Genomic DNA, 16,564 nt, shown 5'->3' on the forward strand with positions numbered 1-16,564 from the left:
ATAGCACTATAGGAAATAAAATACACACACACATACATATATATATATATATATAGAGAGAGAGGTTAAATTTTACTACATAAACTTCACCCCCAAAAGTCCTAATCATGGCTATTAAAAAAAGTTTGGGGTTTTCTTTAGATTGCAAACTTATTTGCTAGCATATAATATTATAAAATCATATCATATAGCATACCATAATAATAACACTGTAGGTGACAGGCCATTAGGGTTTTTATTTGGAAGCTAGTCTCAGTTTGATGTAAAATCTTAAGACTGGATTAGATTTCTCATACCTCTAAAGCTTTTAGTTTCCTCTGGTCAAATTGTTTGACAGCATCCCTTGCTGTTCAACTACTACAGATTAAACATAACCCAAAAACTTTGTTTTATGAAGGAATCATGTCTCCATTGTAAGTAAAAAACCAGCTTTTTTAGGACCCCCACTGTTTCATTCAACAAGTAGAAGCCCAGATGACCAGTGCTGGAACTTAGCCTGTGATGAAATTATACATGTATGTAATGTATTACTATCAGAACAGCATTGATGTGCATCATTTGGTATGAGGCAATATGATTTGGTATAGCTACAATTGTAAGGCATTCTTAAGATGTGATTTATCTCCCTGCAATACCAAATTGCTCTAGCAAAAAGACCATAATTTAGGCATGGCTGATTCAAACTGTAACCATGGAACCTGGAGAAATCACTAATGGTGGATTATGTGTTGGAAATAATTGGTACTCTATCAGCTTGACAACCAAGAAACTATTTGTTGACTTGATATGAATGTTTTTGCATTTCAACTTGGTCATTAAAAAAACACAGCCAGAATAAGAGGGTCCAGCACCAATAATAATAAGTTTCAATAATACAACAGCGCAAACTCTGCAAGTATCTATGTAGTCATTTTTATCATTCTTTCGACCATGACGGTCTCTCTGTAAAGAACATAAATAAACAGAACCTGAAACTACAGCCAAAAATAGAAAGAAGAATGATTTTTTTCTTAAGAAAAAAAGAAAAAGAAAATTACATGGAGACACCACGGGCCTTGTACATGCAAATGTATGCCATATGCCAATCACCTGATACCAAGAATAAAAAAAAATCAGCATCATTCATCAGCATATAAAAACAAAATGATGGGTTGATGACAGGGTCCTTGTTCCACGAATTAAAGGTCAAATCTACAAGTAGAAATTCAAAGTCAATTGGAAACCAAGAATATCTATGATTACTGATTAGTGAACACTGGAGGATAGAGGTGTTTGGAAAAAGCAAGTTACGATCAGTACATGACAAGCTTTGATTGAGGCTACATGAACTAACCTCCTCCAGAAAGTTTTGTGATGTCCTCTTCCCTCTGAGGGCTAGGGTTATCATCATCATACTGAATCCACTTCCCTGTGAAAAATTGAAGATGATGAGGAGTTCCGACAACATTTGAATTTAAATTAGTGGCAAAGTGAATTCAATGTTTCAGGGAACTGACCACTCTCTTGTTTGACCCACGCCACATAATGGCCAGAATCAGCACTCCTGCCCTTATGTGTCAGCACGGCAACCAAATCATATACTCCAGTCAAATGAGTTTCCTTGTCAGATGAACCATCTAGGGCACACAATCAGCAATCAGACAAAAATGTAATTCATCATAAGAAAAGCACTTCCTTGTATGAATTCCAGGGAAGCATCTCTTTGAAGTGGCTAAACACCTTTCCCTATCATATTTTTTAAAAACTTGATTCACTAGAGCTTCATGAAGTTTAAAAACTCGCATGCCTCGATTTGTCCAGGTTCATACTTTGATGTAGAAAATTATACTCCTAGATAATTTACATGACAAAAAATCTATTTACCAGCTTAGGATTAGCCAACATTTGGTGGAATAAAATAATTGAACAAGATAAAACTAAATAACAAAGAGTAGAACAAGATGAGGTCAAAGTGATATGCTTGGTGTGCCTGAAACTAGTCTAAACAAATTCGTCCTATTTTATGCTTGGCAGTCAAGGGAACAGTACAAATTACTGTGGGTGATTACTAAAGTGCCCTTTATATTATCTCTATGTTTAGTTTTAATTGAAAATAATATACATTCATATTAAAGTAGTATAATTCTATCGTTTAATGATGATAATAATAATAATTCTAACTAATTTTAATTTTATTAATAAATCTCTTGACAAAATTCAAACTATTTATATAAATAATTTTTTTATTAAAACAATATACATATTAAATCTAATTGTCACATAAATAACACCAGATTTATAGGAAAATGTTAGATAAAAAATTAAATAAAGTTAAAAGGCTTTGTTTTTTACAAGAGTAAATGTACAATAGAGTTCAAAGTAGATGTACAAGGATAATTTTGGGAAGTTAAATAGAAATTGAGTTTCCAACATAGAAATAATTTTGTCCCACCAAAATGAAGGAACAAACTTGTTCCTTTGATGTTACTTTTTTGTTCTGCTCTAATTATCATTTTATGCCACCGGACATACGACTAAATTCTTTTGCAATGTCCATCGTATGATTTTGGTGGCACCGGATGCTACCTTAGAGTCCAAAAATGCAACAATATTACTTTAAAAAACAGAATCTGAGGAGGACAGCAACCTCCTGAATTTGGAACACCATGTGCATAAAACCCACCAAAAGACAAAAATGTCAGTATACGAAGACCTTACCTTCTTGAGATGCTACCATAGATGATTCTCCACTGCAATTTGATGATCCCTGGATGCATTAAAGACTTAATATCTACCAGATATACTGAAGGATTTTATGCATTCAGATGTCCGCACTAGTATGCATGCATACACACAGGTTATACATACCTCTGAATCAGACATTTTGACATCATTTTCCTTTGAAACACTCTTCTGAGCAGCTCCCAAACCAAGCTTTTTCCCCTCTTCATCTCTAAGGATCTGACAATTCCAAGAAATGTTACAACTACATGACCAACATCTCAACAGATTGAAACTTGTCAAAACACAAAAGAAATACCTGGCGAGGACCTTCCAATTTATGACGAAGATCTTCTGAACAAAGATCATAAACATCCAACTCCAATGGATAATCCACTTTCTAGGAAGCACAAAAACATTTAGAGAACCATAATGAAATGACTGTTTCAAAATTCCATGATGTTCATTATTCATATATTTTCACTAGCATACCCGCAAAATTTTGGCCTTCTGATTAGACTCCCTCTTCCAGAAGAAACGAACAAACTGAATGGTCATGTACCTTCAATCCAAAAGTATAGGCTATGAGAAAGTTTTCACCCAAACAACTAGTCACAAAATGAAAGCAGTGAAGGACCAAAATATTAAAGTAACGGAATCAAGAAACAGAAATGCTTTTTTTTTAAAACCATGAACTAGTATTGGAAACAGCAAAAAAGTCCATAATGTAGAGTTGGATGCATATGAACCTTGGCAAAGCATTGATACGAGACTCTTTCAAGTAAATTGCACTACGGCCCAGAGAGGGAGAAGCCTTCTCCAGCTCGGATTTCAAACCCTAAAAAGAGAGTAAAATAAGACGAGGTCAAATCATTAAATGGAAGACAATCAGAACGAGCTTAACAGAGGTGAGGAGGGGAATATAAAGTGTTGATCTATTCATGCACAACAAAACATCTGCAATAGCAGACTTGTAATGTAAAGGCGCAACACACAAAGAATAATGAACACACAACAAATATGCCTGAGCTACTGAGTTCAAGTGGCAAAAGATGGCTCTAAGCACCAGTCAGAGGGCGTTCAAGTCCTATCTTCTACACTGGCATTAGCTTTGTCCTCTTTGCAGCCTTGAACTCAAAAAGAAATTGAACAAACACCTAATATATTACATTTTTTAACATCTGAGTCTAATTAGGTTGTGCCAACAGTAAGCACGAAAACCATTCTCATCTGAAAAAGCCTACCAATGATTATGCATAAAAATTGGAGTCTCATTATGTTGGTGGCTCCTGCTGCTGCTTCTAGAAAGTTTTTCTGCAGTTCCTCAAAAAAATATAAAATATTACTTTGCATAGGTGAACTACAACCTTTGGAAAGAAATAACTAACTTTTGCAATTGTAACAGAAAATTATTTGCATTGTAAATTATAGGACAATTGATCCTTCTAATGAAAATTTAACTCGTGTGCTAGAAGAAAGCCCATAATAACTAAAAGGTCTTTGACGTTTGCAGAAAAGGAGGGTGATTCGGGGAATATGTTGTAGGATAAAAAAAAATTCTAAATAGCTGAATCAAAGATTTTGGTTTTCCCAGAAGTTAGAGAGCGTCTCTCTGTCATTATCCAAGAACAAACTCCATGGTTAAATGAACCTATGATGGGTAGGTAGTTGTAGTGGTGTGTACAAACCAGAAAGTCCATTAGCATATTGACATCCTCGACATTGTTTTATCAAGCTTTCAACATCACCTAACTTTAAGTCAATAATAATGCTATGTCACCATAGCAAAAGATTTATCACATCCAAAATTTCCTCCTAAGCAACCTCCATTAAGTTCCCAAATGATTTGCTCTTGCAAGGAGAACCATCTGGAATGCATAATTGACTACCCAAATAAATATCCATCATGAAGAGTGAAAGAAGTAGACAAGGAACTGGTATATATTTTTCATTACATCACGGAAAAGAGAATCATTTTGATACTGACTTTTCAGCTTCTCATAACCAAACACTTGAACGTGTACATTAGTCAACAACAAATCACATTGCTAAGTGCATCAACTACTTTATTACTTGCGCCAGATTTATGCTTCAATGTGAATAAAACTTGTTGAAGGACTGAATTTCACTGTGTTATGGACTGAATTTTTGAGAATTTAGGTATCTAAGTGCTTCATTATTACAGAAAGTGGACAACGAAAGAGAGGGGAGAGAGAGAGAGAGAGAGAGAGAGAGAGAGAGAGAGAGAGAACAGTAACATAATACTTTAGATGAAAAAAGATCCTGGCAATGGGCATAACACCAAAAGAAAATGTTGAAGCATAAATATATAGCTAAAAACATTATATGGGAACTACTAACAATATATGGAAACTATTAACAGTAATACCATTGATATTCCCCTGCTCCCGCCAGAAAATAATAATAAAATAACAATAATGATGAGGGAGGACCACAGAGTTATTTGATTAAGTAAATGGTAAACTTACATGCTTTAATCCTTCATGCAAGTGGTTCACTTCTTGTGAGATGTGGCATTTAAGCGAATGAACTGACTCTGTTTCTGAGCTTTCTTCACCACTTTCTTGACAATGTACCCTAGAGTTCAAAACATAAACTGCCTTTAGAGATTGTCCTACCAAAACAGAATAGAAACCACAAATAAGGGACACCACATTGACAGGTAGACTGCTGTTTAACACATCTCTGATCCTGGCACATTTTGGATAAGCCAATTTGAGGACAAATACAGGTTCATATGAAACCACATCTTTTAGACTGTTAGATTGCTTTTGGTCTTAATATGGATAATGTATCCACCAGGCAAAAATACTAAAGATGCAAGATATAGAAGAGGAATGTAAAGACATATTTTTTGATATAAAGTAAAGACATAAATATACTCATATTTAATCTATTATGATTTCTCCGAATCTCTATTGTCATATTTTTTTGTGTAACCAGGCTCTAATAGCATAAACATGTATGGAGAAGTGCTCAACAGGGATTTTGTTAATCACATACAATCACATAAATGTGTTATTTATTATTTAAAAAAAAACATAAATGTGTTATTTATAATGTTACAAGACATTGGCATGTAGTGTTCTAATCTTACAAAGTATTAGGTTGTAAAACTCTAATGATACAAAAAAAAAAAGAAGAATAGTGAAATATAATACAAATTAAGTATATGAGTACATTTATTCTTTTAAAATAAATTCTTAAATTTTTCCCCCTTTTTCATCAATTGTTAACAAACCGACCTCATTTGTTGCCTATACAACCTAATATTTATATCAAGCATGAGCTCTATTACAATACAACTAACAGGTCTATAAGTCGCTCAATAGGGCAGATCTGGAAGAACTATTCTGAGTGACTCCCCCTTCAATCGGCATCGTGCCAAAAGCTAATTCTGTCCCTAGCAACAACTCTCCAGCTAATACAATCCTAGAATTTGTTCCTGCACATGCATATTTTTTTCCACATCTCCTTCCAAGGGGTCTATACGAGAACTTGATATACCACCATCTATCCACAATCTAAAACTTTGCCTCTATCACCCCCCATCAAAGACTACCATTTTCATTCATGAATATCCAAAACTACCATTTTGGTTAATGGATGTTATTTGTGTAAAGATGCGGCTGAATCTTGCAACCACCTTTTCCTCTGGTGTCTGGTTACTTATAGTATTTGGCATATGGTTTATTAGTTATTGGGTTATTGCGGGATCGGTTAAGGATAAAATTTGGGCTTGGAGTGGAATTTGTAAGAAATCGAAAATTGTAAAACTTATACCTTTGACTATTTTTTAGGTGGTATGGAAAGAGAGAAACAATAGAGCATTTGATGGGTGCGTGAGAGATACTGGCAGAATTAGAGATAGATGACTGTATACTTTTGGATTTCTGATTCTGGGGCATGATGTTTACGGGTGGAATGATTTTGGGAAAGTCTTTGAAATTTTAACTGACTTGTAAACCAAAAAGTGATACTTCTTTATGTCCTCCGTTTTGCCCCATAAGAATCTGTTGAATAGATTCTAGTCTCTTGCCTACACTCACATGGACTATTAGTATGGAAATATAGTAAATGGAGATGTTGGTCATCATGCTTCTAATAAGTATGAGTCTTCCCCTTTCAGGCAAGAGGTTTCACTTCTATCCAGTCAATCTCTTCTCAAACCTCACCACCATAGGGTCCCAAGTCGGCCACATTTTTATATTTAGCCCCTAATGGTAATCCAGGTATTTGATTAGCAAATCCACACTTCTATAACCCAAAATCCTTGCTAGTCTGGTAGCATCCCTCCCATCACCGAATCTTACAAATCCCGACTTTCGAGAGGTTGATACTGAGGCCAGAAATTGCTTGAAAACTCAGCAAAATGCATCTAAAGTTAATTAGGACCCTCTTATCCGATTCACAAAATAATAAGATATCATCAACAAAAAATAAATGAGTTACCTTCTCCAAATGTATCCTCACCCACCCTTAATCCCTTAAAGACCTCCATTCTTTGGCCTTAACAACATTTTGTTTAGAGCTTCAATAACAACAATAACTAGTAAAAAGGGCAATGGATCATCTTGTCTAAGGCCTTTGGAGGCATTAAAGAAAGATGACAGACCCCTATTAACCATAACCGCGGAACAAGCTGTAGCGATACATGAGTTAATCCATTTCCATCATTTGTGTCCAAAATCCAATCACCTAAACATATAATAAAAAAAGATCCAATTCTATCCTAACCAACCGACTTTAAAGAGAAAGTTCACTTTTTTATGCTAAAAGGTGATAGTAAAATCTTGAATTAACTTATTGGTCGTATGATGCATCTCAACATAATAGTGATCCCAAAAATCTTTATTCGTTTATAAAGGATAATAAAACAGAATTTCTAGTATTTTAGTTACCACCACCCCGCCTGAGTTCTTTAAAGGTGGAAATTCAATTCCTAACTTCGAGATGGGAGTTGAATTCCCATCACCAAAGAATTCAAAGTGGGAGTGGTGGTAGTTGAAACACAACAATTTATCTTCTTATTATACATATTAAAGATTAATATGAGCATTAAAACTTGGAATTGAATAGTAATTGGATGTGAATTGAAGCAAATACAGTGTTACAGAAATTGAACATCAAGTTATTAGTTTCCCATCTAGCAAAGGTAACACACATTTAACCAGTATAGTTAATAGCATCTAAGTGACGGAGTGAAAGACAGTTATTGAGAGAGAAAAACAGTGCAGTAGGTGAAATTAATCAACCAGTGTTCGACTCTTTCAGTACCGAAACCAGGAAAACAGGGTGAAATTTTATCAATTATTAAAACTGAATAATAGAAAGCTATTAATTCCTACTCTATAGCATAGAAGCCTATTTAATAAGCTGGTACTAGCTCTTATAGAAATACAAGAAAAGCATCCTAACCAAAAGGGAAATTTACCTAATTTGGAAAACCAACATTCATAGGAAAGTTCCAAATAGTAACATATATAAGTCCGAAGAGCACATAAATGTAACGGTTCCTAAATCTTTGAGGAAGTTTCTACTTTGACTTGTATCATTATCCTGCGTATTGGGAAAAACCTGAGCTCAAGTTAACTTTCATTTCCATGATCAATTGGATTTCTGAATAATCCTGTCACTTGCTAGTTGTATCACTTTTCCCTTCACGAGCAACAGATACTTCAGTTATCCATATACATCGCATATGTAAGTCTAAACACGTTGCAGCCTCATGGGTTTCTGTACAGCTATTGATTAGCAGCATCCTGGTATGAACTTTTTGTCTCACTTTTTTTGCTATGAAGGCCTCCTTATGTCATCGAATTATGTGTTTTCACAATTAAATTGACTAGGAATGCTCAAGCATTTTACCATATTCTTGACAAATACCTTTATCCTCAACACCTTGACAATCATCTTGATAATCAGAGGGTGAATAATCTCATTGTGAGGACACTCATCATTGACTGGTAGTCGTGAGTTCCAATCTTAATATGCTTCACTCTCCTCAAATGCATTTTCAAATAGGTCTGACGAATCACAATTTATTCTCATACATTTTCAACTGCTGCATAGTTTCTGCACGGTTCCTTGGCATCTAAAATCTGTTGGGCTTGGATTAGTCTAACAACTCTTTTTCACCTTGCCTTGATAACTGAATAAGATCTCTTTTGTTAGCCCCAGTATCAATTTGCTGTGGCGAAAAGAGAGTTTTTTTATAAGGGAAAATAGAGCATCTGAGAGAATTGATCAAACAAACAGCTTGACTCATGGGTATGCCACTAGGAAAAATAGAGAAATAAGCAGTCACTTTTATTGATATGCTAGTAGCAGTTTTCAATAGGAGTTCTAGAAAAGTAATCCTGACAATAAAGGAAATGTTATGCCTTAAAGAAAGCTACCAAACTAGAAAATCAATTAAAGAAGGAAAACTGAACAAAAACAAAGTATTTAACCCTAAGAACACTTAAGTCTTTTAAGAAATTCCTACTTTGCCCATCATCATTAAGATAACCATTAGATGTTTTGAATCATCTATCAATAATTACAAAGAATTTTTTTACACGTTATTTTCACCTGTTATAAAATATAGTAAACATTTACCTACACCTAATGCCCGGACCAGAAGCTAAGATTTATATTAAGTTTCAACTCAGAAAAGAAGAAGAAAAAAGGAAAGTATGGGGAAAGAACCATCATATACTTGTTTGGATAATGAATTTAAAATGGGTGGGAGAGGGAATGAGCCAAAGAGAGGAATATTGAGTACCTCTCACTTCTCCCTCAAACATTTATTTTTCCTGTTCCTACAAATTGGAGGAAAAGTAGGAGACAATAAGGATTTAAAATTTTTAGGCATAAGTTGTCGGTTATCCCCTCAAGTATCTAACTTATTATTTTGTCAACAAAAAATGGGATTGGAAAAAAAAGAATAAATTAACTTTTCCTTCCAATACACACCTAAACTAAATATTCTCGTTCCTTTTTTATCTAGGCACACCTAAATCAACAAATCTTATAATAATCCTCTAATTTCTTTGTCTTTTCTAATTTTCAGCTCTTCAAACAAGAAGAAAACAATCAGGGAAGATTGGAAGCTGGATTTCTACTGTATACTGCCACATAGACATCAAATTCTTTCTTGGGATTCTTTTTCCCAATTAGATGGAAGAATGGATTTCCAGTTTGTCAAAATTTAGGCCTTGTTAAAAGTGAGTAAAACTTATTCATAATGATTGAAGAGGTCGGTACCCATCTACAAACAGAATTTACAACTTGTCAAACACATCTTCATGTTGTACAGGGGATAACCCTCGCCAAATGCAAAGATTTGAGAACCACAACCCTCTAATTCTGTGAATAGTGGAATTTAGGCGGTGGCCACAAAAGAAGATGGTTGGGATCCTAATCATTACTTAAGAATTTTGTTTTACTGCCAAACTTTGCATATTCTACTAGAGAACCTGGATAATCTTAAATTTCCAACAAAACTTTGAATAGGAGACTGATGAATTCCCAACAAAAGTTATTTAAAAAATTTATTTAGTATATGGATCTCCGAACATATGATAATAAAGTGTACATGGATAACAATTTTTGAGCCCATCATGCAAAAGCAATACCCATAGCATGGATAAAATGCGAGAAGATAAATTAGGAGAAAACGGCATCAGAAATTCTCAATCTTCACCTGCTTACAAGTTCAATGCCAAAAAGTGCCTTGATGGTACTGGGACTTTCACTGCATAAAAGGTTATTACTGTTTAGCTAAGTATTAATAATAAGTTGCAGACCAACAGAAAACACTATATAAAATTTAAAATAATAGTAAAACAGTTGAGTTTAGAGAAATTCAAAAAACATACAGCTGGAAAACAAAATATTTTCACGTTAAATATGATATAAAAAATACAATTTTTTAATAGATATACTACACTTGACCAAATCACCAGGTAAACTGATGCGTGTTCTCTTTATCATCACCATAGCCAAGGAAAACAAGCTACCTGGAATTTGGTGATCTAAGTGATTGAGAAAGTGTGTATAAAAGTTGTGTCCAACACTCCTCAGCATCCTGTAGCATTCAAAAGCCTACATATCAGCAAACTAGGAGATTTAAAAGGATAGATATACTGCAGAAAATCAGATAAACATCACTGGAAAAAAGAAAACCTGCTGCATGAAGACACCATTATGCAACTGGCCAAACTGAGGATACTTTTTGCGCAACACCTGAAAATTGAGGCAACAATCTTACAGACAGAGAATAGAATGAGTTATGACTCACATCTACAGAGACTATTCACAAAAGAGTCCCAACAAAGAGAATGATATGCAGTATGAACCCCTTCCGAGTGATGATGAATCATCTTCTTGTCCTACCAACAGTTCTTGTGGGTACTCTTGGGGTGGGGGGGCGGGATGCATGAGGGCTCCCCCTTCATATGCATGCTACTTCTGGGCCTAAGACAGTTTTTTGTCATCCAGATTTTCTTTTATTTTTAGATTCTCTTCTACTTATAAAAGGAGAAAACCTCTGAAAGATTCAGTTATTTAATGGTAAAAAATTTTGCAGGGTGGTATCACCAAAATAATTTTTTGTAATAGAAAAAGTACCACTGAAAAGAGAAATAAAATTGGATAAGTTATATGGAACTCCTTACATATTGAACTTAAATTATAACTGAGTCCACAAGTTTGAAAAAATTACAACTTAATCTCTGTGTTTTAATCAAATATTACAAGTCCAAGCCAAATGACAAAAATAAATCAAACTTTCCTTCTCGAGAAGTCACAAGACAAATCCCTCAAAAGAAAACAAATTTTGAAGAAATTATAAAAATCTTGCTCAATATTAGAGAAGCATTAAAACATAAATCAATCTTTCTTTCTCGAGAAGCCACAAGACAAATCCCTCTTTAGAAAAACAAATCTTGAAGAAAATTGAAAAATCTTGCTAAAAATAGAAAGTTTGGGAACTTCAATGTGGAGAAACTTGACTAAAATTTAGAGAAGCTTGATAAGATCTGGTATGCATATATCTTATTTGAAGATTTCGAATTTATATATATATATATTAATGTGGTTATGGAAATTGTGATTGTTCTAATGAATTGCAAAGTACTCGTTATGTGAGCTATTTTAGGTAATTGATTATGTTGTGTTATCACCTATATTTTCTTTGCAAATCATCCAAACTATCAACACTTTGTAAACACATATTTTTTCAAGTTTCTCAAATTACATCTATACAGAAATACTTCCAGTCAAACTTCTCTGAACTTTTATCAAGTTTCTCCTATCGCAGTTCTTCAAACTCTCCTTCCAGTTTCCTTCCTAGATTTTTCCCTTTCGTATCAAGATTTCACATTTCTTTTAAGTTTGAAATGTACCCACTTGAGGGGAAAAAAGACCTAGTCATGTTCCAATGGTGATTTTAACATCTCAATGGGACTGGGTTGTAATGTTTGTTTCAAACACTGAGAATAAGTTGTAACTTTTTCAAATTGATGAATCCAGTTGTAATTAGACCCAAAATCCAAGTTTCCCCATACAATCTACCCAAAAAGGTTATAAATTAAGGGATAATAAGCTATTCTCCAAAAGAAATGAGAGTGAGAGAAAGAATCCAAGTTTCCCCTTACAATCTACCCAAAAAAGTTATAAGTTAAGGGATAATAAGCTATTCTCCAAAAGAAATGAGAGTGAGAGAGAATGAGAGAGAGAAGGATCAAAAGAAGAAAAAAAAAATACAAAATGCTGTCTCAACACAAAATTATTAAAAATTATCTACTTTATTTTAAACACAGTGTGTGTAGTGTGGGTATTTATCTTACAATATGCTTTCTTACCTATTGGGAAAGAAAAAAAAAAGATGCAGCCAAGGTTTTCACATGATAAGATAAGCAATTAATAAGATTATATATATATATCCCTTAATTCAGAAAAGCAACAGCTCTCCTAGGCTTTCTTTTTTCCAAGAGACCTTTCTCTTTACACAGCATAACCTTGAGAGTAATTTTTATATATTGTTTTCCTGAAAACTTCCACAGTTATGAAAAACTTCAACAATAGGAGAGACACAATGTAGCACTGCAAAAACAGTTCTAACAAAAAGGAGCACTTCAAATTGTGTGACAGAAGAACATAACAAACCATCCAGAACTGCATTGGTGCCACAGCCTTGACACTTTTGTCAAGCTCATTAAATAAGTCACGTGTTGCAACAGTCAGCATGTGAGAGGTCTGATCCAAATCATTGCTTCTTCCAGAAAGTGAGTACCTGATTCATATTAATGCATTGAACACTAGATCTCACTTATATAAAAAGCATGCAAATGTTATATATAGCTCCTAAAATATCATATAGATATTTACCAAAAACATATAGTAGGAAAAAATCAAACATAGAAGAGAGTGCTCACTTAATTAAGGCAGACTTCAACTCTGGAACTGAATGCAAACACTGTACGGTAGAGTTCATGTAACAGGTGTTTCCTAGATTAAATAGGCCAGCACTGTGACCCTGGGAGCATGGACAACATTGCCACAGAATCTTAAATTGGAAGGAATAACAGGTAGCAAAAAGAAAAAAAAAGGGTCCATTCAAGTCCATAAAGCTTAAGTGAGCTACAACGAATGAAAAAAAATTGACTGGTAAACAAATAAGTAAAAGAAATAACCCAGAACTTTTTGAAAAAATTGATTATTTTTTATAAGTAACTCATGACTCACAATGCACAAGAGGGTGTCTCTTGGGTACGTAACATATGGCTCTAAAATTATATGGGAAAAGAAAGTCTATAAGGCATCCTAGGTCTTCCTTTTTTAAAATATAAAAATAAAAATAGTATGATATGATTCATTCACAAACATTAAGAAGGTGCAAACTCATGCACAAAAGTATTTACATATAAATCAATATGTCAATAAGATCTCCAAAATCCTCCAGTGAATAAAGATGATGACCCATAATTAAAAAGTCCAGAATCTAGAATCATCCTTCTTTAACTCTATCAAAGACATCTTCCACCCTCTCAAACGTTCTCATGTTTCTCTCCTTCCACACCACCCAAAAAATAGCAAGGGGAATGAGGCTAAAGTATTTCTTCACTCCATAATACTCTTCCACGCCCAAATTTCTTGTCTCACCAAACCAGCCATCACCCAATTGATGACCAGTAGTCCATAAGCAAAGGTCCACAATTTATGCACAAACAGACACCATAGAAGATGTGATTACACGACTCTGCCTCCTTTTTGCATAAAAAACACCCGTTCACCAACAACAACTCTATACTTTTATTGAAGAAACATTAATCTAGATACTTGTGAGTTTATGACAAAACTCCATACTTTTATTGAGGGGGTTACTCACCCTTTTAGAAGTCTTCTTTTCTTTCCACGCAATCCACAAGATAACGAGAGGAGCGGATATGGAAAGCTTTCATTAATGTTGGAAGCTCCCATGCCGTCCCCATTATTTTTTTTTTATCTTCTCCGATTTTCTCTATGAAATGTTTTTACTTGAGAGAACAATGAGAGTTTCTTCCCCCTTCATTCTCAATAAGGAAACTAGAATACTTGGTGTAACTTCACCCATTGACCAAGTCTACCCATCAACCAACAGCAATGGCAGGCATCATCAACGGGGGAGGCTATGGTTATGACAAGCAGTATGTTGTATCTATGCCTTTACTGATACGACACAAAATACAAGTCCTGGCCACATGACTCCGCAGCTTCGTTCATGTTGACCAATGGTGCATTTTAACTCATGCATGGATTAAGGTACAGCTTGTATTACCTTCTGAGTCCAAGCATGAAAAAGTTATATCTTTCAGAAAACAATGTGGTTTTTTCAGGTAATAGTTACATAACTCAGCCCAGTCTCAATCAAAGAATAGGTTTAGACTGGATTATCTAAAAAGAAATTATTCAACCGCTGTTCTGTATGAAAAAAGACAAATCTATTGGTTTAGATGTTATTCCAGCAAAAGCAAGTTCCTTTGCTGCCACATGTTCCACAAGGAGAATAAAGTAAATTTGACAGTTTTCTTTAATCTACTTTCTGGTTTTGCGAATCCTTCAATGTGACATCTTCATTACAAATTATCAATATTGTTTGATATAAGTGAAAAAATGCATAATTCTTACCAGCTTTACCACTTGTTCTTCTTCTGGAAGATCCTCCATGAAAACAGGGCCCTTTTCTGGAGCCTTCACGACCTCATCTGCAGTTCCCATCATCATCAATTTTTGCCCCTGCAAGGAAAGAAGAGTAAATAACTGGACCTGAATCTAAATGCACACACATACAAGTTCACAGGAATTAGAGATGAATACACCACCAAGGGCATTCACCTGCTTCACTCCTACTATTGACCAATCTGCATCATCCTGTATTGCAAAAATAAAGATACAGAAAAGTTAGCAGTCAGCTTCGGTAAGGCACATAAATCAATTCACAAACTGGTAATGTTCATCCAAGTAACTGCAGCATGATGAACTGGAGATCCATATTCAAGCAGCCTACATACCTTTAACAGACCACCCTTAACCATTATCTTTTGCCTTTCAGGTGGTACTCCAGTTAAATCATACAACTGGCATTTGAAAACGTAAGGGGGCTGGCTAGTATCAATTTCAACAGCTGGAAACACTTCTTTTTGCCACTTTACACTCACTGCAACAAAACCACATGATACCAGATGACAAAATGTTTGCCAAAGATTAGGCGTGAAATTAGATCAAGCAACAAGTGGATCATTTTTATTGCTAAAAAAAAAACTAACAGCCCAGAATTTCCAATACAATCTAAAAGCTTGAAGAATCAAAAACTTCTAAAATTCCCTCTAAGTTTTGAAAGTCTAGCATCTTTTTTATTATACCTTAAAGACCTAAATTGGAAATTTTACTTTTCTTCCATGTACTTTAAATTCACAACTTTGTAACATTTGAATTCATCAAATTAAAAAAATTAGAATAAAAGCCACAACCTTTGAGTTCTATTGAAGTTTAGAATTGTAAAATTCAAATTAAGGATTTATACATTTTTTTTAAAAAAAAAGCTCCAACCTTTGTCGCACTTAAACTTCTAAACTAACGTTCCTACAGGTGCATGTATTCAAATTCATGAATTTAAAGAAAAGGAAGGCAAAAGATGTCTTAGAATTTCCATATTGCACAGAAAATTTCAGAAAACTACAATTGGCATCCTCTCACTTGTAATGACAGATGAACATTCCATTGAGAAAGAATATCTGTTACATGCAGTAACACATTATTTATGTTCACTACTACACTGTATCCAAGCAAGACTTAGTAAGATAATTCCGAATAATACTTCGTTACGATTATCTCACCCAATAAGGATTTAAACATAGTTCGGAAAACTCAACAGCTAAGAAAAAATGAAATACAATAACAAAACCAGCCTCAACGAAAAAACTATAAATAAAAAATCTGACGATCAAATCCAATAATCTCATAATTCAAACATGAAAAAGGAGATCGTCGCAGGTGACTCAGTTCACAAAATTCAAAACATACCAAAAATTAAGCTCTACGAGTAACATTAACCAGAGATTTTAGGAACATAAAAAGTAACAAGCATTAACGGTCTATCAAGAGAGGATAACAATAAGTAACGAAACCTAGAAAAACAAACCTGTAAGCATGATTGCTACGGGTTTCAAAGATCTCTGTAGGGCGACGGAGGGGTCTGGTCTGGCTTATAGTTTTGCTTGAAGAGAGGGCAAAGATACTTCAATAGAGTTCCGTCTCACAGTTTATATGCAGGAAAGACCCGAACCCGGATCCGAATTATGCGAAAACATGGGCCGCC

At 34.4% G+C, this 16,564-nt stretch overlaps 1 protein-coding gene across 2 annotated transcripts; it reads right to left on the reverse strand.

Annotated features, from left to right (window-relative positions):
* Window positions 1–835: 835 nt before the first annotated feature.
* Window positions 836–16,547, reverse strand: LOC110808904 (ubiquitin carboxyl-terminal hydrolase 6-like). 2 transcript variants are annotated; one of them, XM_088219015.1, is made up of 19 exons: window positions 16,388–16,547; window positions 15,258–15,403; window positions 15,082–15,117; window positions 14,875–14,982; window positions 13,143–13,243; window positions 12,874–13,000; window positions 10,891–10,950; window positions 10,725–10,792; window positions 10,409–10,459; window positions 5,190–5,298; window positions 3,450–3,538; window positions 3,193–3,262; window positions 3,020–3,100; window positions 2,848–2,940; window positions 2,698–2,746; window positions 1,497–1,616; window positions 1,334–1,408; window positions 1,038–1,089; window positions 836–942 (listed from the first exon to the last, which is right to left on the reverse strand). In XM_088219015.1, exons 1-19 carry the CDS (start codon window positions 16,395–16,397, stop codon window positions 900–902), a joined length of 1,488 nt encoding a protein of 495 aa, XP_088075141.1. In that variant the 5' UTR covers window positions 16,398–16,547; the 3' UTR covers window positions 836–899. The 2 variants fall into 2 exon arrangements, with proteins under 2 accessions (XP_088075141.1, XP_021890228.2); XM_022034536.2 differs by having other exon boundaries at window positions 836–1,089.
* Between the last annotated feature and the right edge of the window lie 17 nt (window positions 16,548–16,564).

The sequence above is a fragment of the Carica papaya genome, chromosome 4 (genome assembly GCF_054855325.1).
Source record: "Carica papaya isolate Zhongbai chromosome 4, ASM5485532v1, whole genome shotgun sequence".
NCBI lineage: Eukaryota > Viridiplantae > Streptophyta > Magnoliopsida > Brassicales > Caricaceae > Carica > Carica papaya.